General features: G+C 35.6%; 1 protein-coding gene across 3 annotated transcripts in view; it reads right to left on the reverse strand.

Moving 5' to 3' along the window:
* Positions 1 to 1,920: 1,920 nt before the first annotated feature.
* The window catches only part of AHI1 (Abelson helper integration site 1), a 76,411-nt gene continuing 55,733 nt past the window's right edge, over positions 1,921 to 22,598 (reverse strand). For 2 of the 3 annotated variants that reach the window (XM_083371859.1, XM_083371860.1), the window contains exons 20-25: positions 18,372 to 18,430; positions 11,581 to 11,643; positions 8,250 to 8,412; positions 6,913 to 7,007; positions 4,020 to 4,093; positions 1,921 to 3,064 (exon numbers count right to left, since the gene is read on the reverse strand). In XM_083371859.1, the coding sequence (XP_083227985.1) occupies positions 2,869 to 3,064; positions 4,020 to 4,093; positions 6,913 to 7,007; positions 8,250 to 8,412; positions 11,581 to 11,643; positions 18,372 to 18,430 (650 nt within the window). In that variant the 3' untranslated portion in view covers positions 1,921 to 2,868. Of the gene's footprint in view, positions 3,065 to 4,019; positions 4,094 to 6,912; positions 7,008 to 7,344; positions 7,633 to 8,249; positions 8,413 to 11,580; positions 11,644 to 18,371; positions 18,431 to 22,598 lie in introns of those variants that run through there. The other variant, XR_014493596.1, reaches the window with a different exon arrangement.

The raw sequence follows: 22,598 nt of genomic DNA on the forward strand, positions 1-22,598 counted from the left end.
CTTCCAGTGAACTGAGGAAGCAAGTAATGGCAATTTTATTCTTCTAAATTTTTTTTTGTGAAGAAATGTTAATTCTCATTATTTACAGGTTAAAAATGTACTGTAGATGTAGATCAACTGAATTTTTTGTTTCAGTCTAGTTCTGGGATCGAAACAGCTCTAATTATCTTAATAAGTGACCTCCACATGAAGATGGACAATGGAATACAATCATGAGAATTCTTCTCAACCACTCAGAAGTGGTGATAATATAAAGAAAAAGATGTCAACAGGATTAGGCGGCTATATTTTATGGCATCTTTGACCTATCATTATTATAGTTGTTCCACGAAACTAGGGTCAGGAGATGCTACTACTCCACTTTGTAATTTTAAACTCATAAGGTCTACTGTAACTATGTATTATTATCTTATCCCCTATGCTCTTCAAAATCTTTATGAAGAGATCTCCCAAAAAGATAAGTTGTTGATCGTAGACACAGTTCTATCTTATTTCTATCCTGACATGAAAATTATGGACCAATATCTCTAATGATTAAGTAGTTTTGCTGTTCTAGACAAAGATGTTTTGGCTATTCATCATCTACATCAGGGGTCTTCAAACTTGGCCCTTTTATGACTTGTGGACTTCAACTCCCAGAATTCCTCAGCCAGGCACGCTGGCTGAGGAATTCTGGGAGTTGAAGTCCACAAGTCATAAAAGGGCCAAGTTTGAAGACCCCCCCCCCCGATCTACATCCTAGCCTGATGAAACATATCAGCATGCTGAGGTTATATCTAGACTGACCTATTATCTTCTTACACAGTTAAAAACATGCTTTTTAAAACACATATATTTTATCTCATAGGGAGCTATTAATAAGCAGTGTCATTTAACATTTGCTGTGAAACAAATAAATTAGAATGAGTACTGGTATTAAAGGTAAGACAGTGTATTAACTGTTACTTGGAAGGGCTATCTGCCTGGTAAATTTGACCCTTTGTATCACAGGGCTTCTTGCTTTTTTCCTTCCTTCCTTGACCACTTACCTCTTCTCCAGAGTTCATACATTTTCTTCGTGGTGGGAGGGAGAAAGGGAGAGAAGATACGCATTTGTATGCAGTGTGTTTCTGTATACAACAATTGTGTGTGATAATAGCTGATACAGTATATGCAGATGGGTTATTTTTTTATTGGGAAACTTCATTTATAGGCACTTTATTTAGCTATTTTTAATTCAATTAATACACATTCATGTAATATTCAATATACATTGTTTAGTCCTGATGAGTTTTTTAGTATGGGTTCTGGCAGGTAGAGTCACAATATACAGGTATGCCATTCATTTGCAATTAAGTTACACATTTATTAAGGATGAGGAATTGCATGAGATTGCTGTTTGTGTGTGTGTGTGTGTCATGCAACTCTTCATTCTTAACCTATAAATGGTGCATGTGCCATTATTGCAAATGAACGTGCATACATACAGTATATACATACATAGTATACATGCATACATACTTCAACCCTGAGATGGGTGGTATATAAAACTAATAAATAATATATATATTCCTGTCTGCACTTGTTTTGTGGAATGGGGATTGTTTTAAATTCAGGGTTGTCTTCGTTTCAGGTAAATAGGTATTCAATATTTTTACGTTTTATGTCTGTTCCAACATGAGGGATGATTCTATAATATTTGCAATTTAATCCTGCGCATCTGGGTGCTATTTTACACATCAGTGGTCAACTTGGTTATTCTCACTTCTTTTTTTTTAATGGAATCAAATGCCATGACTACTAAAAAAGGAGTTTCTAATTTTATATTATTTATTGCTTCAGAAAGGAAGAGGGCAGAATTTCCTAACATGGTATAAATAATGTGAGCATCAGTAGTCAACATAAATACACAAGAGAATAATAAATAAAGTTACCGGAAATCATCACTAATGCACCATTCACAACTTAATGCTTTTTAATTTGAAAACAGTTACACCTGAACATAAACATGCGCTGCCTAAAAACATATCTCACTCATATACAGATGTCAAATTATTTTTCTAAAGAGTAGAAAAAACAGTCAATAGGGCTTTAAAAGCAGGAAAAAAAATGCCTTTACAAATTTATAACATGAATTTTGCAAATTTGTTCACATTAAAAAAATATATATCAATATATATATATATCAATTTTATTTATTTTTTAAAGTTAACCAACAAAAAGTTACCAACTCTTGGTAGAGATACATACTCCCTTTTACAATATAGTTTTCTTGTAATTCGTTTTCTTCAAAACCACTTCAGTACGAGAGGCGGTTGCAGTGGCTAATCTTATTTAAGTGTATAGCAGGAATAATAAAATCACGCATTGAGCTGATTATTTTAAGATTAAACTCCATCACAATCAGATACAAGCATTTAATATTGCATTCTTTTATGAACAGTGTATCAAAACAAGACTTCTAGAAAATAGTGTTTCTATCGCAATTAAGCTGGTTGATTTTTATTCGTAGACTATAAGGAATTTTAAACTCATGTCTTTACCCATCATGGTGTTCTTCAACTTTTAGCAAACTGGACTGCTTTGTTTCAGTGACCTGAAGAGCGTCAATAAAATTCCGGAAATTTCATTACTTTAGACAGCAAATTGGTTTAAACCTAGTCATTGTTAAAATTTTACCTCCGGTTACGTTTTACTGGAATTTTCAGAACATATTTTTCTTCTTAGTTCCTTGGCCTCCCCAAATCATTGGTTTAGAATAAATCTATATATTGAACAAAATTTCAAGTTTTCAAATAAATGGGATCATCATTTCAAAACAAGCAATAATTCCATTATTTCCCATGTACTTTTAAGCCATGAAACTCACAGCCACAAACATGATGGACACTATACTGCTGGATAATTCAACAGGAAGCCATCATCTGATGTTCCCTTTCTACTAGTGCTTTTCACCATCCCTTTCTTTCTTTTCTTCCTGTTTTTCTTAGGCTCATCCTCAACATCACTGCATGGGATGCGATCATTTGTCTTATATTCTTGTTCCTCTGTATCCGTGCCCTTCTGTGTTTGTCCACAGGTAATTCTGCAAGAAATATAGGATAACAGGTGCAGTTGGAGATTTAAAGTCCCAGTTAAACTAGGTTCTTTATCTAATTACTGACCTGTTCCATTCATACCCATTACTACTAAAGACTGATCTTCTGATGGTGGAACACACCCAAGACAAAGGCAGAAAAACACGTGTCTAAAGCTGACCATGAATTTTATAGAAAACCGAGGCCCATTCTCAATTTCTGCTCTCTGAAAGAACATCTGATACCAACAGTTTGGCATTTTCATACATAGCTCTGGATTGCTTGCCAAATTCCCCACAATAGATAACAGATGGATAATAGAATTTAACCTTGGTTGTGTACTATTATGATATGCAGGCCGCTGTTTTTTCAGCATTATTACATGATGGATTAAAAAGAAAAAAAGCTTGGAAAACAGGGCATCAGTGAATATCTCTAGAAAAGCATTTATAACCCAGGCAAAATGAGAAGAGTGCAAGTGCCATTTACTCTACATACTTTCCCCCATACTTTTCTGTAAAGCAAATGGATATGTTATCCTGCCTGGATTACTGACTGTTTTACTTTTTTTTTGCTTCAACTCATAATATTGATCCTATATAAAATATCAGCCTGGTCATGCAATTACATGCCATAGTCTATTTTCCACCTAATGTATCTAACAAAATAGCTAGATCCATTAGGAGCCAACAAAAGAAAGGAAAAACAGAAGCATGGCTTTTTAGCAATCATGGTGCCATAAGACAATGTACCTTATTGTAATATCTTTGGAATATAAACAACTACTGTAAAGCAACACATTTATTGCAGTTTTATAGTTCCTCAGTAATTTCTCCGAAGTCTTTTCAAGATAATTTATACCAATTTAGTTCATTATTTCTGGGTGACTGCAATGAGAAACACCACGATTTTCAGCTTCTTCCAAGCTATTTAACAATCTATGTTGTACTATTGGTGCCTTACTGTTCAGCCAGGTAGTCTGTGTCATTCACTGAAATAAATCTTTGGTCTCCCAACTTGCTAGTATCTGCTAGCATCTGCAAGAGGAAAACTTTAATCAGTAAAGCAAGGGAGGGAGGGTGGGAGAAAATAGAGCCAACACGTGTGTGGTGACAAACCCACGGGCTTCCTGAATGAGGAGAGAATATACCTCACTTTATGTGTAAGGTCTGTCACCCAAGAAATTCTCACAATATGTGGTTTAAAACAAGGAAACAGTCCTCTGCTTTAAAACCCTTTGAAATGTTCAGGTGTGCTTAGAAAAAAAATCACACTCAAAAGTATTAATGTAAGTCTGAATGAGACTTAAATAGAGATTACCAATACCATTGGAAACCAAATATAAGAAAACAACAATATTTCCGAGGGAAGAGATGTATGATTTAAAAGTTATTGGCTATTTAAATTATCATGTCTTTTTAGGCACCTAAATATGTTTTTAGATGTGACAAAAGATGCTAATTGCAATTCTTGGTTATTATCTCTAGTGAAAAATCAGCCTGGGGTAAGAGTAGTTTAGGAAAACATATTAATGACACTCAAACTTTTAAAAATTCTTCTTTAGAGAGCTTTCTGGATATACCGTATTAGTCTTTTTTTATATTTATTAGAAAGGCAGAAAATAAATGGTCTTAACAACAGCTCTCTCTAAACACCTAAAGAAGAAAAAATCAGTTTTAAATGACTTCGTTCTATTAGTTTATTTGGCAGAAAATAAACAACTATAGTTCAAAGAATCTAATGTTGGGCTTGAGAGATCTTAGTTCATATAATGACAAGAAAAGAATCATAGTAAGACACAGTTTCCATGAATATTTTTGACATTTAGCTTGCATTTCTAAGATAAGATCATTCTCTCCATCTCCTGGTTAGAACAAAAGTCTTTATCATATGCAACATAAAAAGGATTCTAGAAAGAAATGACAAAATGCTGCCCACACTATATAAAAATGTTATTTTCCAAAACACTTGTCTTTTACTTTTTTTACAATCCAGAGTATGCTCCTTTAGGTGTACCCAAGGGACTTTTCTATTTGGGTGTTTTTCTTAAATAGCAGTTTCTCATGTGATATTCTAACTGCTTCATAAACTCCTCCAGGTTTCATAAACTCCTCCAGGTTTCAAAATGTCCCTAAACTAACATATTAGAGGGCATTATGGATTGCGACCATAATACTTCACTTCTATATTCATAGTTAGCCAGATCAACAATTCAGTCTGACTACAATAAATTACTGTACACTTTATTGAAAGTATGGAATTCAAATAATATACCAACTACATGAATTCTTTAGTATTGGTTTGAAGGAGCTCATGTGAGACTATTAATGGAAAATCTTTTAATTCATATGTGTGTGTATGTATATGTATGTGTATATATATGTATATGTGTATATATGTACACACACAAAAAAAAACAGTTAAAAATTTAAACAGATCCTTTATGCTAGATAAAACTAAGTTTACTGGAACAACCTCAGTAACTAAAATGGAAAAAATCTCAGTTACTGAGGTTGTTCCAGTAAACTTAGTTTTATCTAGCATAAAGGATCTGTTTAATTTTTTTAACTGTTGTTGTTTGTGTACTTACAAGTACATAATAAATATACTGTTACCACTACTGCTGCATTACATCATAATCTAGGGCTTAGAACAATAAATTTAATTACTACAACAACTACTACAGAGCAAGTTTGATGTAGTGGTTAAGACACCATGCTAGAGACTGGAGACTGTGAATTCTAGTCTTGGCCTAGTCACAAATCCTGCTGGGTGACCTTGGGTCAGTCACTTTTTCTCAGCCCATGTAAGGAGGCAATGGCAAACCACGCCTAAAAAATCTTCTCAAGAAAACTGCAGGGATTTGTCAAAGCAGTCTCAAAGAATAGGACACAACTGAATGGGGAAAAAAAAAGAACTGCTGTAGTGTGCGTGTATATAGTATAGTAGTGTGTGTGTATATAGCCATCTAGTCATTTAGGAAGACAAAGCCCAAGTCAAACAAACAGATGATTCCCTTTTAAGCTAAGTCAGAAGAAGGGATGCAGGTTAGAAAATGCCCCATCCCATCTGTGGGGGCAGCTTTTATTTCCTTCTTCAGAAATTATATTGGTTAAATTTCATTTAATGCGTAGAACTATTTTGATTCAGCCTTACCAACTAATTGGCAATTTCAAGAGAAATAGTGATGCTCGGTTTGCTAAACTAAAATTACTGCAATGTTAAATCACAATGGCTGAAGCAATATAGCCATTTTTAAAAGTTATTCCTGAGAGTGCGTGCATTTTAGTATTTCAGTCAAAGAAAATGAATTGCTATTTGGATTTTATAGAAGTAGCCCTTAAATTAAAATCCAGAGATTTATTTTTTAAAAAAACAGGATTATGTTTTTCCCTGTTGTAAGGACTATTGAAAATTTGGTTACTTTTTTAAAAAAATGTTAAGAGTCTCTTGGTCTTTTAGCTGCACGTAGTAACTGCCTTATAATCCACAATGAAGAAGACGGTAACTGCATGGTAGTCTGAATTGTGGCCAAACATAGAATCTTCATATTATCTTTTATGGCATGTTTATTAAATAACCAAGCCATATAATTTGTAGTGATAATTAAAGTCAGTTAAATGTCAACTCTTCTTTTTCTATCATGTGGAAGGTTTTCCAACATATATGGAATGTATTTTGTGAACATAATAACTTCTGGGCTTGTATTTCTGGAGAATGGCTGAATCCAAGCAAGTCCATACATTAAAATTAACACACACTGCATGCACTTGGTAATTAACCTGTTACCACAAGAAATGGAAAATACAATCCCATCTTGTGAGGTATGGCTCATACCTTTCGCCCAAATAGTTACCTCAGGCACAGCTGGTGATGTTACTTTTACGAATTCATTGGATTGAAGAGTAGATTCTTCTGCTAATACTTTAGATTGCTGTTGTTCATATTGTGCTGAAAAGGAACCATAACTCATTTAATGCAAATGGTTATTTATTTGATCGATAGCATTTTCAAATTAGCCCTCCACTATTGATTTATTTGATACCCCAAGAGGTATGTTGGATGGCTGGATGTTTGTGTATGTGTATAGATGATACACAAAATGCTCACTGTCTCTATACACAACTCAGGATCAATACTGAAATATTTGAAAGGGAAACTGCAAAATATGATGAAAATGAATTGCCTTGGCTCCTAGCTGTGGACTTATTATATGTTTTCAGTTATATATAACATCCTTGTGGTGGGAAATAATTGAAAAAAACTGATGTTTATGACTGTCACTTACTACAAATTTATAAATGGATGTTTCATAGGTGGACTTTTGCATAGGGTGCCCTCTGCTGTGGAAATTAATTCTAACATCAGTGGGCACGATTCTCAAAGATACAAGGCCTCTGCAAGGGAAGACATGAAGATTGTAGAGAGACAGACTGCTGTCTGCCCTTGTGATCAACTTGCTTGCTCGCATTTGGTTAAAAGTAAAATGTTCTAATATTGTAGAGATTAAGAAGCTAGTTTTTGTGGTTGGAGACAGTTGCTGTCCTGTTTTCTGCATATCTTTGTGCTCCTTCCCCTTGATGAAGAAAGACAATAAATTATGCAATCAATGAAAATACCTATTAAATTGCTTAAATTAAATTTATCATATAAAATATTTATACAATTAAACTACTGATTTAATTAACAGAAAATGAGAAGAACAAAATATGGTTGCTTTTGTTTTAGATAGCAAATACACCTCAAAGTTAAGTACAGTTTTCAGAGTATTATACAGGGCCACAGAGTCCAATTATTTTCTGTTATGGAAGGGGGAAAAAGACGAAGCTCTCCACTGAAGGTGCTTGAGATCTTTGATTCTTTTTTAAACAAGCAGATTATATATGCTGTCTCCAGGTTTTAGACGAAATCAATACCCATGGGGGTACATGCTTTCCATGAGCAGTTTCAATTAGAAGGAACACAGAACGAACCCTCAGTTAGAACAAATAAATCAAGTTGGTGGTATCTAGTTCACTGTGGTGTATTCTTTTTTCTTGGTCAATATATTTTATTTTCAGATCATTGATACATTTAGTTCTACTTTAGTTTTGATATGTAATGTGTATTGCAATGCATTAAGTCATAGAATAGCAGATTTCAGATACTTAAGCCCCCCAGGTATCACATACTAGGTAAAATCATTATACATACTTTCTCCAACCACATAACTGGCTGGAAAATAGCCTTGCTGTCCATTCGCCAGACTGCCAAACCACCAGTTATCATTATCTTTGTACAACACTTGGATAATGTCATTGCAGTGGATGGTTAGCTCATCTGATCGATGTGCTGTGTAGTCATAAAGAGCCACTACCTAAAAGAGAGATAACACCACCACAGCTTTATCACAACTCTACCACAGAAACAAAAGGGCAACATTCATTTCCTCCAATAGAGAAGTTGCTGCAACCCAAGTGAGACTTGGGGAAAAACTCAGTCTGTCTCAGGTTTTAGGACTGGTGGGAACGCAGCAGGAGAAGCCAGATAAAGGGGTTGTGGGATTCTAGAAAGAGTTAACAACATTAAAGGCAGTAAGATTAGCTTTCATGAAAAGGAAAAAAAAAACTCTCTGAAACTGCAGCAGCTGTTAGTTTTATAAGCAAATAAAGTTTGATAGATTTTTTTTTGTTTCTTAGAATTGTTAACAGCCCTTTCAGAACCAGCTTTATTTGTGAGCTGGCTGTTATGGAAGTACACAATGAAAGAACATACTGGCAAGAAAATCCCATGAAATTCATGAACTGCTAGGCTGTAATGAATTTCTGCATCGATTCATTTTGAATGTGCCTTTATAGCAGATCATTTTCTGTACAAGGGATCTTTTTATTCTACACTATTGGCCTTCCAATACTCTACTATTTTAGGGGATCTATTCTGCACTGTAGACTACTATCCCCCTCTTATGCATATCCACTGCACAACCTACCTGTCATTTTCCCCTGGCAATAATTTTATCACTCCCTTCCTTTTTTAAAAAATAGATAAATTATTAAAATAATTACGGTGAAATACTGCTTTATCACATTCAAGTGAACAGAGTTCCTTCACAGAAGATATGCTTAGGATGGAAACATTATGTATGGCTTACTTGTCTTCTAAAAAAATTTGGAAGAGCAGGTAAAGTTTCCTGAATTGCATTTGGGGTCTTTTCTCCTCATTCATGCCCAGTATTGATTGTTGATTGTTGCCCACTGGCTTATAGCCGAAGAAAAGTAGCCACACAGTGAGTGGGGAAAACATTATTTGTCTCTTCTACCAAAATGAAAGCACACTAGACAAAGCATTGGATTCTCATTCAGCCAAGCTATCATTTATTTAATAAAAGTTTACTGCATGACTACAAATGGCTGGATTTGCCCTAAGGAAAACAATGGTTTATAAATTTATATTCTGAATATATAAAATGTCTGTCGTTATATGGTTTTTTTAAAAAAAATAAAATAAAATAAAAATTGCATGCTTATGCTGTATGCTGCCCAATAAGCCACCTAGAGTTGCACTTATAAATCAAATAAATAAATAAATAAATAAATAAATAAATAAATAAGGCAAAGTATACACAATAAACCAAAACTAAGCAAACCATATTAGGATTCAGAGTGGTGTATGAAGTATTCTCACAATATTCTTCAGTTATAGCTAGCTTGCATGATAAAATGAAATTAATGATTGGGTGGCTGACCATGTGATGTTTACTAATACTTTCAAAGGACAGGCCCCAGTAATTCAGGCAATTACCTTAAACCAGGAAGACTAATTCTTCTTTTGCAATTACTATACTATACTATACTATACTATACTATACTATACTATACTATACTATACTATACTATACTATACTATACTATACTATACTATACCATACCATACCATACCATACCATACCATACCATACCATACTATAATTATTTATATTTGCTACCCATTTCACCAAAGGTGACTCTAGATGGCTTATTTTTCTATCAAATTCATGAGCAGGGAATTCGCCAAAATTCTGATTAATCCTCAACCTTCTAATAAGAGAGACCAGGGACTCAGTGTTCATTCTACATTTAGGCTAAATGACCAGAACGTGAACTACTTTTTAAATACATTCAGTATGTAAGATGCTATGAATTATTGGTAAAAAGATCAACGAACAATTGATCCTAATTAACTTTTAATGAATAAATCTTTGGTGCTCTACGAGCTTATTTGTTTGCTTGCATCTTGATGCTCCATTACTAGATATTATCACTGATGAAGAAGTTACCTAGATGGGTAATTAAACATCTGCAAGCAAACCACCAAACTGAGAGAGCACCAAGGACTCCACAGTTCAACTCTGAGCATCATATATTCTCTTCTACTGTAAGTGTAAATAATTCAGAAAAATTAGATTTTAACAAAATAAGTATTACATGATGATTTTTAATGTAATATCATATATAGTTTACTTACAGAGCATACTTGTTACTTTAGAAATTGATTATAATGACTTAAAGCAATTGCAAATATGAATGTTTGCATCTCTTAGTGCCTTTAGGTATCTTAGCTCAATTTAAATACGCACTAATTAAAGTTTTGTTTTTTTTAAAAAGGTAGCCACGATCTTAAACTAATGTGTATGTTTTTTCTTTATTAAGCCACTCCCAGCAAGTCACATCTGTCTGAGAAGCAACTAAAAGCAAACCCCCCACTCTATAAAACTCACTGTAAGATCACCAGTGGGTCAGCTTGTACATAAATCATCAAAGTTATCCCTTATGCAGAGATATGCAGTTACCACATCCCTGAACACTTGGATTCATTTAAAGATTAAGTGCTCAGAAAATCTAACAAAGTGCTTGCAACAAAAATAAATAGGTGTTCCAACAAAAATTCAGTCTCCACCCATCAGGGCTTACAAGACATTTCCATAATGATTTGACACTTATTCTCAATTATTTATATAAAATAAGAGCATCAGCCTTTTGAAAAAAAATACTATGAACTCCTTTTATGAAATGCTGAGTAACACAACATTTCCCATTATTTCTAATGGATAAATGTGAAAGATTTTTGCTCCCTTCAAGACCAAGTTTGCTTTAATTTAAGAATGGATATTTTGGGTATCAGTCAATACAATCAATTTGAAAATGTGGATCACTATTTTTATAGCACAGTTATACAACTTAGTATAATCTGATAAAACTTCTTTTAAAATGTTAGAAACTATTTGGTGACATAACAACCAACATTAGTACACTTCCATAAATGTTCACTACAAGCTACAGGATGTGTTTGCTAAAGTTTTTAAAAAGTGACATTTGCTTCTTTGTGTTGGCAAAATAATCAATGATACAATGGCCTAAAATATGTAGGGAAATATATCATCTTGGTTTGGATTGATCTGGGCCAATATATGTCTAAGAACAATTTAGGATAATGAATTACAGTGTATAAATTTAACAACTGAAAAATCAATATATTGCACAATGCGATAAAGTGAAAAAGCACTTACTGTTTCCTGGACAGAGATTGAATTAGCATCTCCTCTGGCATATGATGTTGTAAAATTAGTGTTCTATAAAAAAAAGTATTTAATATTGACAAATTACTAAAACATTATATTTTAGTTTAGACAATATCTGTATTCAACCTACGCATGTAAATGGGGTCAAGAGTATTGACAGCATCCTACTTACAGTTTCCCCGCCTTGTCACTAATTTACACCAAATCAATTAATGATCACAATCTATAAAGCCTTTCATGGCACAAGACCCTGTTATTTAAGGAACCATCTTTTTGCTGTAAGATTTGACAGAATCGGCATGCTTCAGATGGAACCAGGAGATGTGCTCCCTCTGACATGATGTCTGCCTGGTGGTATCACACCCACCCAGAAACCAGAATAGCCCTGATCCTGCCCTCTTTCAGATGAGTCTCAAAGAACCAGTTCATCCTCCAGACATTAGGCTAGAACACTATGTGCTTGTTTTGTTGATTTAGTGTTTCTTGTTTCCCTGTTCAGCTATTTATTATCCTTTTTTATTGTTTTGATTGTTGTTTGAAAAGCGTTTTAGCCTGTATGCCTCCTAGAGTGGATGGCCTATAAACATGGCAAATAAACACCCTCAGCTAGGTTCTTGTATTGGAAACAATAGGAAAAAGTTACACAATGTCTGCTCCACAACTACTCCTTCTTCATTTCCAAACAAAAACTGGTTTTGGGTATAAACACACAGATTTGTCACTAATACATCTACAACAGCCCTAGACCACAGAACCATCCGATTTACCACATTATCATCTCCAAGCCGCCATGACAAGAAAAGTTAGTGCCTCTTCTTTGCACTTTCCATAATACAAATATTTGTAGAAAAGCAACATTGCAGAGGCAGTGAATTTTACCCAAAGGGAAGGAGTGACTCTTGTTATTCTGGGATGAGTCAATGTGATGATTATTACTGCTATTCTCATTATAATTCTTTTAAAAAGATGATAGCTATGAGCTCTTTAAAAAGCTCCATCAAATAACAATGAGCTGAGGTAAGCTTTAGGAAATAACAGATTTAAAGCTTCAGCATGCCCTGGGATATTTTGAATGCACCCAGATGTTGTGTTAAAGGGTTATTAAAATGTGGCTCCAAAGGGCTTCCTCTTAAAGGAATATGTGCTTTTCTGCCCAACAATGTACTCAGAAAGAAGCGTGGACACCATTATAATGGATTAAAATCTGCCTCAAATCACAGACATAATCTTGCATTGGAGGATATAAAAGACATGTAGATTTGAATGCCATTGTGAATATGGGCCATTTTATCTTGAGCTATTTTGATCAGAATTCCCTTTATCTTGGATCTCATGTGAAGCTTTGCTTCACACATTTAACCTTTCATACATTTGTCCAATGTACAGGGATAGGCAACCTGAAGCCCTCTGGACTTCAATGCTCATAAGCCCCATCCACCGTCACCAATGGCAAGGGATCTGTTCTCCCTAGGATAGGAAATGAACTAATAGTTATAACATCTATATATTTTTAAAGTTACTTTTGTTAGAATTGGGTGAAAACTATAATCCAATCTGAATGGATGCAGCAGGCTGGTGCATGCCATTTTCACATTTTGTGGTTTTATGCAAGGGAAGCCCTTAAAATCAAGAGCTTGCAGAAATAAATAAATAAACATCTTTCTTATGGCTTGGGGGAGAAATTTGTATGAAATTGTCACGCACTGCAAAAATAGCCTCTAAGTACTTTGCAACATTTTGGGAGAGTGTAGGAAATAGGAAATTATTCTGAACAAAAAGCGGTTTAGTAGAAGATATCCAGATTCAAATCAACATTTCCTTCAGTTGGGAATTACCAGAGCTGAAGTCCAACACATCTGGAAGATTTATTTTGGGGGGAAATCTTGGGTCTACACTTAAATGTAAACAAAAAACAACAAAAAGATATTTCAGCATTACATAGTGTTCATTGAGATGCTAACCTGTATGTTACTACAATGCTGCACAAACGCTTCCATTGTAATGGATATCATGATAGGTAATTGATATTTTTATTTCCCAATCTTTTACATCAGCCAATTGTTAAAACAAATTATGGTACGTTGTACAAACCTATGAAATAAACTCCATTAAAGCAAAATAGGTTTCTTTTGCAAATTCCTTATTGGTAATTTTTCTTATACACATGCTGGTATTTTGCTGCTTTACCCCAAACTGTTGTAAGTGTTGTTTGCTTCTCATATTACAGTACTGTATACAGAGTTTTATATCATTCTGATGCATTCTGTGATAAACACTCTGACAGGAAAAATACTTTATAGGCATGGATGGAGTTGAATATAATTAATCTGCACATACGCTTAGTCTTTGGCTTATGATCAGTTTAACACTGATATAAAAATATGACAGCCTCAAACAAAGACAATGCACAACCCATCCTCAAAGATATGACTATCACACCTCCCCCACAGTCATGTAATCACAATTTGGGTGCTTAGCAAATGCCTTGCATTTATAGTCTTGGTTGCAGTCTTGCAGGCATGTGATTGCAATTTGTGACTTTCCAGCCAATTTCTGAGAAGGCACAAGTCAGTTAGGGAAGCCAGATCAGTTTAACAACTGTAGCAATTTGTTTAAAAACCACAGTGACAATGGTCATAAAATTGGGTCTGGTCATGTGATAACTTGATTTATGACTGCACCAACGTACAACAGAAATTCTGGTCCCAATTGTGGTTGTAAGTTGAGAACTACCTGGATCTTGCCAAGTTCAATCTTTCTCGGTTTTTGAGTAAGAAATTCTCTTAATTTCAGAAGGGGCAAAAAATATGGAAACCCATTCTCATAACTGCTTTTTCCCCTAACTCTAATGAGAAAAGTTTCACCACTAATGGGCAAGCCCATAAAACTCTGCGTATCAGTACATGTACAATGTGATGAGAAGGCAATTATGTGGCAATTTTTAGGGAGAAAATTCAAAGTAAGGCATTCAATTTACTTCAGTATAAAAAAAATCAAATGCTACAAAATCAGCTACTCCCATCCTCTCTTTCTTTTCCTTTATTATCCTAAGAGTTTAAAAACACAAAAATGGCAATATTGTACATTTTGAACTTATTCTAAAATAAGTTTGGTTTTTTTTCTGGTTTGGAGATGGCAAAAAGTGTGTGTGAAGGTCCAGATGGAGCTAGCTGTAATTGCTGATGTTAAATTGTTCCTTCTCCTTTCTTGAGGGCATTTACTAAACACAGCATTATTGGGGCAAGGAAGGGCTGAACTCAATCTGAGATAGTAATGTGCAATTCCACCTATGTTTATTATTGAATGTGTTTGCACAACATACCTTGTGCAGTCTGATGTGAACTATATGTAAATAACTCACCTGGTGATCTTAGCTTGGACCATGGGAACTCAGAGCTGCCCATTTATTGGGACTAGTTATTACTGACCACTAAAATTCTCTTTGCTTCAAGAGTATAAAATGGCATCAGTTAATATATCTAAAAGTGCTTAAATTTAGCTAAGGCATTACCCCTTAGGATATAATCCCGACCAAAAAAAGGGGCTTAAAGTAGCTATGTCTGCAGCTTCTCTGTTGCACAGCAACCAAAGTGTTTGGAGCAGGGGTCTTCAAACTTGGCCCTTTTATGACTTGTGGACTTCAACTCCCAGAATTCTGGGAGTTGAAGTCCACAAGTCATAAAAGGGCCAAGTTTGAAAACCCCTGGTTTGGAGTAAAAGCTACCCTGTGGATAAACCAGCAAGCCAGAGTTTGCCATGCCATCTGATTCCAAAGTGATGGATAAGAGGGTTACCATGATTAGTTCTCAACATGGCTTAGCTTGTCATATGAATATACTCATTATCACCTCTGGAGTTAATGAAATAACTTGACATGAGAGTCAGCTGAATTGATTTAAGGTTATATTTCATGCTGGACTGCGCAGTGGGAAAAAGATCCAGGTTATGAGAAAAAGAGATTTGATACAAAATACTGTGGAATGTGGCGTTTCCTAAACAGTATTCTGCTCAGAATACTCGTGCTTGTAAAGATGGAGAAATGCATCCAACATCGATTTTCCCTTGCTTCTGACGCTATCCCTATTCTAAAAGTTTGAAAAAAATGAAAACCAGTTTGGTCTAGTGGTTAAGGCAGGGGTTTTCAAACTTCGTCCTTTTATGACTTGTGGACTTCAATTCCCAGAATTCCTCAGCCAGGCACGCTGGCTGAGGAATTCTGGAAGTTGAAGTCCACAAGTCATAAAAGGGCCACATTTGAAGACCCCTGGGTTAAGGCATCAGGCTAGAAAGCAAGAGGTGAGTTCTAGTCCTGCCTTAGGTATAAAAGTTGACTGGCTGACTTTGAATCAGTCATTCTCTCTCAGCTTAACCCATATCACAGGGTTGGAAGAGGAAGAAGTATTAGGTATGTTTTCTGTGTGTGTGTATATGTGCATGTATGTGTATATATATCTATACAAAACTCTGGTCTTATTATATAACATGAATCATTAAATTATTATAAGGGGTACTGCTGCTGCTTTCCTGAGTTTTTAGATAATTGTGATCCTTATTTGATTACAGTCTTTCAAAGATTTAATGAGCATGGGAATCTATAATCTGCCTAGAGGAAAAGCTGTGCCAGACTGTACTTTATTGAAATCTGTAATGTACAAACATACGTACATGAAATGCAAACACAGCTGCTGTAACAAAGCCTATAGGAATTTCATTTTTAAAAAAGATGAATTGAAAAGCAGATTAAATAATTCAACAGTTAAAATTAGTCAGGCTGTACAATTATTTCAATCCGTTTTTCTTTAATCAGAAAACATCCTTTTGACTTTAAAAGATGTTAATTTGCATACTATTAGAAGAAAAATCAGACCACTTCAATTAAAAAGAAAAAGTAATAAATAGCGTAATGGGTTCCTGCACTGATGTATCCAGTGAGAACTGTTGCTGTACAATTTTGTGGACCACTGTAGCTCAATGCAGAGCAATTTCACCCCAAAGAACCACAGTTTATAAATCTAAACCATGCTTTAATCCAGGATTCCAGAAAGCCAATTAAACATTGCATGTGTACATACTGATTTTCAGCTACAACCATTTATTTATACAAAGAATTATGTGAAGGGTAAAGTCCAGGATAAGCAGAGATATACAAGAAAATTAACTACCACATAGTATCTATGGTATTTCTAGTTTGCAAAGGAATATTACAGCAGCCAACATCCAGGGGAGACTTAATTATAAGGCTGCCCCACTTGAAAAGACAATCAAACATGCATTATAAAGTGCTCTAAGTTGTAAATCAATTTAAATTATTTTATACCCAACTAGGGCTTTGATCAAACTGCTGCAACTGCCATCTTTCCTGTTTTCATACCCCCTTCCCCCCAAAATGCCAAAAATTGGAATAGGGATGTTTATATACAAATTCATGTTTTTATTTCCTTCCTGCTTTGTTGGTTGTTGTGTTTTCATTTACCATTTGCCACCTGCACCTCTTTTATTAAGCTCTCTTCTAGAGAAGCCAGGTTTAAACCACAAAAAAATATTTTTTTTAAAGTTTTTCTTTTCCATTCCCCATTTTATTTTTAATGCCCAAAGCAAGGTAGTAATTTTAAATTACTAGCACGCTTACGTACCATGTTTGAGACAATCATCTTGTCTTTTTTTTACACCCACCTATCTATAGCTGAAAGACTAGCTAGTTGTAGTTTAAACCTGCTAATTTTAAAAATCTCCAATCAAGTCTTGAGGGACAAGAGACTGCAAAACAGGAAATGGCAATATAAGAAAAACTGATGGATCAGGGAGACAGCTGTCAGACTTCTTCCAGTCAAACCTCTTCCTATGGTTATTTAAGATTGCTACAAGTGCTGAATCCATAAGAAATTGAAGCATTTTTTGAAAGCTTGGATGAGCCTAGCCCAGGGGTAGGCAACCTCGGCTGTTTGATGACTCATGGACTTCAACTCCCAGAATTCCTGAGCCAGCTATGCTGGCTCAGGAATTCTGGGAGTTGAAGTCCATGAGTCATCAAACAGCCAAGGTTGCCTACCCCTGGCCTAGCCAATAGTATGTAATAGAAGATAATGAAGTTTTCCAGCATTTTCAAAGAACCTCCAAATTTTCCTTGCTTTTCAGCTGAGAAAATCCAACAAAGGAAACCTAAAAATCTGAACATGACCCAATAACCCAGGGGTCTTCAAACTTGGTCCTTTTAAGACTTGTGGACTTCAACTCCCAGAATTCCTCAGGCAGGCAGGCTGGCTGAGGAATTCTGGGAGTTGAAGTCCACAAAAGGGTCAAGTTTGAAGACCCCTGCAATAACCTGTTGCAAATAAAAAAATGAATGTTTCTCTCTCTTTTTGTCAGTCTTCTTGTGGTTTCCCCAAACACTAACAACAACAAAAGCAATCCTGCTTAAGTTTATAAATTGGCAAAAATTAATTTTTCTTCTCATCTCAAACTTGCAGTTAACATGTCAGTTTGAGCTCTTAAAGTTTTTCTCTCTAACATATGCTCCACAAGTCTGTATTTTGTTTTAGATGGAGAATTTGCCATCACGGTTTACCTAATTAAAATGAATTACAGGGAGAGAGAATATTGTATCGTTCATTCTTTGGTTTTGTTATTATGGAAAGCAGACAGCTTTTCTCGAGGGAAGTCTTTGTAATTGAAGGCAAGTGCAAGAAAGCTTTTGTTCAGTGGTAATCTTTGAAGATTATTTTTGTAAAGTTTAATATATATTTTTTTCTGCAGAAAGGAGGTAAAATACTACTTCTTACCGAGTGTAGTCCGGCTGATGGTGTTTGGCTGAAAGCATTTCCTATTGGGATGAAGTTGCCTGTGAAAAGATAAAACTGTGAAACTTTTGCTTGTTATCCCGTAAAATCAATGCTTTTATATATTTTTTTAAAAAACTTGAGAATAAGCCAAATAAAGACCATCTGCTTTTACTCCCAGCTCTACCTACTTCAGTCAAGAACAGTTGGAGAGTTTATCTAATGGACCTGACACAAGGTTAGCTAATCCGGTATTTCCCTTCAAATGATTTGGGGAAATGGCACAAGAAAATCCCCGCGTAGTATTATTACTTAAAAATATCACTACTTTTCCTGGTTGCTGAATTCATCAGTCATCGTTTCTTGTTTGGTCTAGTTACTCTAGTTACTGTTGTTAGCTGCCCTGAGTCCTTCGGGAGATAGGGCGGCATATAAGTCCCAATAAAATAAATAAATAATAAATAAATAAATAAATAAATACTCTAGTAGGAATTTATTCTACATCCCCATTTCAAGGTTGCACTAAAGCACTCATTTTATCTTAAAGAACAGGTATACGCAGTTCAATATATTCCCTTTGATCATACGACATCCTGCCTCCATTTGTCTTCCTCTTTAAATTCCAGCCACGTAGTGTACATTGCTCATTTTATAGCCTTTTGCATTTATTGTTCTAGTGGCTATTCAGCTAGCAAACCTTTTCAATAAGGCAGGCTTTTTTTCTGTTGTTTTTTTTGCAACTGGCAAGTATACATCTCTAAGCATGGAGGCCCATTTAAAAGAACATCTTTTTAAAATGGAGAATCTTTTGTCCCAAAATAATTTCCAAGGGTCACTTTGTGAGGCCCGGAGAGAAACTACTGTGTAGTGATTTGTGTTGACATAGGACTGTCAGAGAACCAGATTCAGTGCCCTGAGGAGAATAGGCAGATTAATCTCAGTAGTGGAGATAATAATGGGATCAAAAAATTAAAAATTACACATATGGTCAGGAGCAACATCCCCCAATCTGGTGTCCTCCACATTGCTTGTTTGCAATCATGAATGTGCCTCACATGATTCTAACAAGCCAATTGTGTGCTTTTCCCAAAAGGCAACTGGATTTTTTTGGGCTTTTTTTCATTTGAAAAGGTTTGACTGCTCATCCTAGAAACGTCTTCAGTTCTCTGAAGAAGCTTCTTGGATGACAAGAGAAACATTTTCAAAGGAAAAAAAAAACACCCCAAGAAAGTCCAGTTGCCTTTTGGAAAAAGCACCTTTGAGATAAACGTTACCTGGATGGTTGAGAACCTCCACAGACATAGACATTCAATATAATATTGAAATTCACTACTCGACTTTCTTCCCCAAAGCCCACTCAGAAGAATACTATTTTGGCAGCCTTCCCATATATCAGCAGGGAGGGGTCTTTGGGAAAGTGTCATTCTCTAGGCATCCAGCTCCCTCTCAGGAAGCGAGGACTCACAAAGATTCCCTTGTGCAAGTAGATAGTTTAAAAGGTAGTGGAGATGCAAGCAGTACGGTGTAAGTTTTATGGATAAAAACCAGCAACTTGAACTTGGCCTGGAATTTTGCTGGCAATTCGTTCAGATCCCACAGCAAAGGTTGCTTATCTGTTCACAGAGAAGAACCACCTTTTATGCTAGCTGCTACTTCTGGGTTATTTTTCAAGGATGTTTAAAGTACTGTAGTATAGTTTAACAAGAGAGCCACAGTCTCAAGGGCTTCTTGGTCCAGGAAAGGTCACAATCGCAGAATAGCAGAACTTGGATCATCACGTCTCTTGACATTTTGCTTTAGTTAAAAACTCTAAAGAAACATTTCTTTAAACTGGCCCCTAGTGGTTAGCTCTAAAATAAAACCTAATAGCGAGTGAAATAAGTTAATGTAAAGTCACGGGACTTAAAAAGTTCAGCACTTTCAGACAGCATTTGCTTGGGAAAGGTACAATAAGGCTAACAATTAAAACCATCAAATAACTAAACACTTCAGTACTAATCAGTATCCAGCAGATCAAAGAGAAAATGTAATAAACAGTGTTTTGCCTGAACATGAAGGCCCGGAGTTTTAACCTGTACTTCCACCAATGGAAAGTGCCACTTTGGGGCCTCATTCTATATATTTATTTATTATTTATTCATTCAGTTTGTATACCGCCCTATTCCCGAAGGACTCGGGGCGGTTTACAGGGTAAAATTTAAAAACAATACAGTACAAAATTAAGTTAAAATAAAATTACATTAAATATGGCCCCAAGAATTAAAATCCCAATTTAAAATCATTAAAACCCCTCAGTCTAGGCCTGATAGCTCAAAGAGCCAGGTTTTTAGGTCCCGGCGAAACAAACAAAGGTCAGGGGCAATCCGGAGTTCCGTTGGCAATTGGTTCCATAGGGCAGGCACGCCCACAGAGAATGCCCTCCCCTGGGGACCGCCAGCCGACAATCCTTGACCGGCGGTATCCTGAGGAGGCCCTCCCTGTGGGAGCGTGCAGGACGATGGGAAATTGATGCTGGCAGCAGGGTCAGGCTGCGGTGCAGGGTCAGGCCAGCTGCTGTCTATGTTTTGGATTTTAATTTTACCAGACCCAGCTAATTTGGGAAGAGACTCTGGGAGCGGTAGTTCAAAATAAACCATAGGGTAGCAGCTTGCTTACCATGTAATGGTGTCTATGTATAAACATAATAGGAGATAGTGATTTAGCCATAAAGGTCTCAAACTGCTCTGTGGTTGCTTATCTTCACCCAATGATCAGAAATTAACAGATCGGATGGGAATATTCTACCATTCCACTGCTAATGCCCCTTTAATACTTTAAATTTAGACTATCACATCCACTCTCTCCTTTCAGGATATCATGCCCTTGTTCACGATGGTCTTTTCATCAAGCACAATTTGCATTTTTAGCCAGTAGGCAGCTCAGATGTAACTGAGTGGATATTACAATGGTGTGTTATTAAATGGGTATGATGAAACAAAACATAAAATCCTGGTTTAAAAAATAGAAACTACTGGGTGTTTTTTTTAAAAAAAACCCTGCAAACAAAGCAAGGCAAAACCTCAGATGAATTTATTTTAAAGCAGTTTCCCATTCATTCAAATCTACATTCAGGTAGCTCCAGATTCAGTAATTCAATATTTGCTAACATCTGTATGGACATCATTCAATGAAACGCTGTGGGTGATATCAGCTCATTAGTTACCTGGTTTCTCAACTGGTAGGAGTTTTTAGGTTGAAATTATTCAGGTGCACTGGCAGAAATCCATGGGAAAGCTTGCAAAATCTCCATCAGCATTTTGCCTACCTAAGCCAATGGTATTAGTCACACTTGTAAGAAATTTCCTCACAAATATTTTAAGATATATGTACTGGAAGATATATATGTAATTACATGGCATCACCTCAAAGAATTAACCTGCCCACAGAGTTACCAATTCATCATGGGAGTAGCCTCAACATTAGTAAGGCAATATATGTTTTAGATATTAGGTTTTCTATCATGCATGTTGCTCGATATAGTCTTCAAATAAGTGTGTATGATTTGGTAACAATTATTTATACCGCACTGTGATATAGTAAAGCATGGTATGGGCTGTGTTTCTGGGCTTACAACATGGTTCTTGTCAAGAATTTTACATCATTGTATCTGCTTATTTCATGCCAATATTAAGTAGACTATTTCTCAATGAAAATATATAAATATGGGGAAAGAATTTGGAAAGACTAGATAATTGGCTTCTTGATATGGCTTCTTGAATTTAAAATTGCAGAAAGAATAAATAATATTAGAAAGATATATTCAGCATCTAATAGGAATGGGTAACCTTTTTATGCTGCTCTTGCAGGAAACTCAACACCACTTCACAGGTTCATTAGGAAGGTCACACTTAACCCAATTAAGGATTTAGAGCAAAGGATCCTTTAATGATTCTCTGCTTACTCACCTAACAACCCTATTCAGATTAGGTGAGAAATGAAACCACCTTGGAGGACATATATGGGGTTTCCCTAGTCAATCTGCTCAGACTGAAGAAGCTACTTGGATAAGCAGCGAAACATTTCCAACAAAGAAAAAAAGTCCACTTGCCATGACACAACTTCCTGTCTAGTTGGAGAGTATCTCCTTGAAACAAGGACATCTGTTTTTTAACAACACACACACACACACACACACACACACACACACACACACGGATATAACTCTGAAAACATGATTGATTAGATTGTTTA

The sequence above is a fragment of the Vipera ursinii genome (genome assembly GCF_947247035.1).
Source record: "Vipera ursinii genome assembly, chromosome: 1".
NCBI lineage: Eukaryota > Metazoa > Chordata > Lepidosauria > Squamata > Viperidae > Vipera > Vipera ursinii.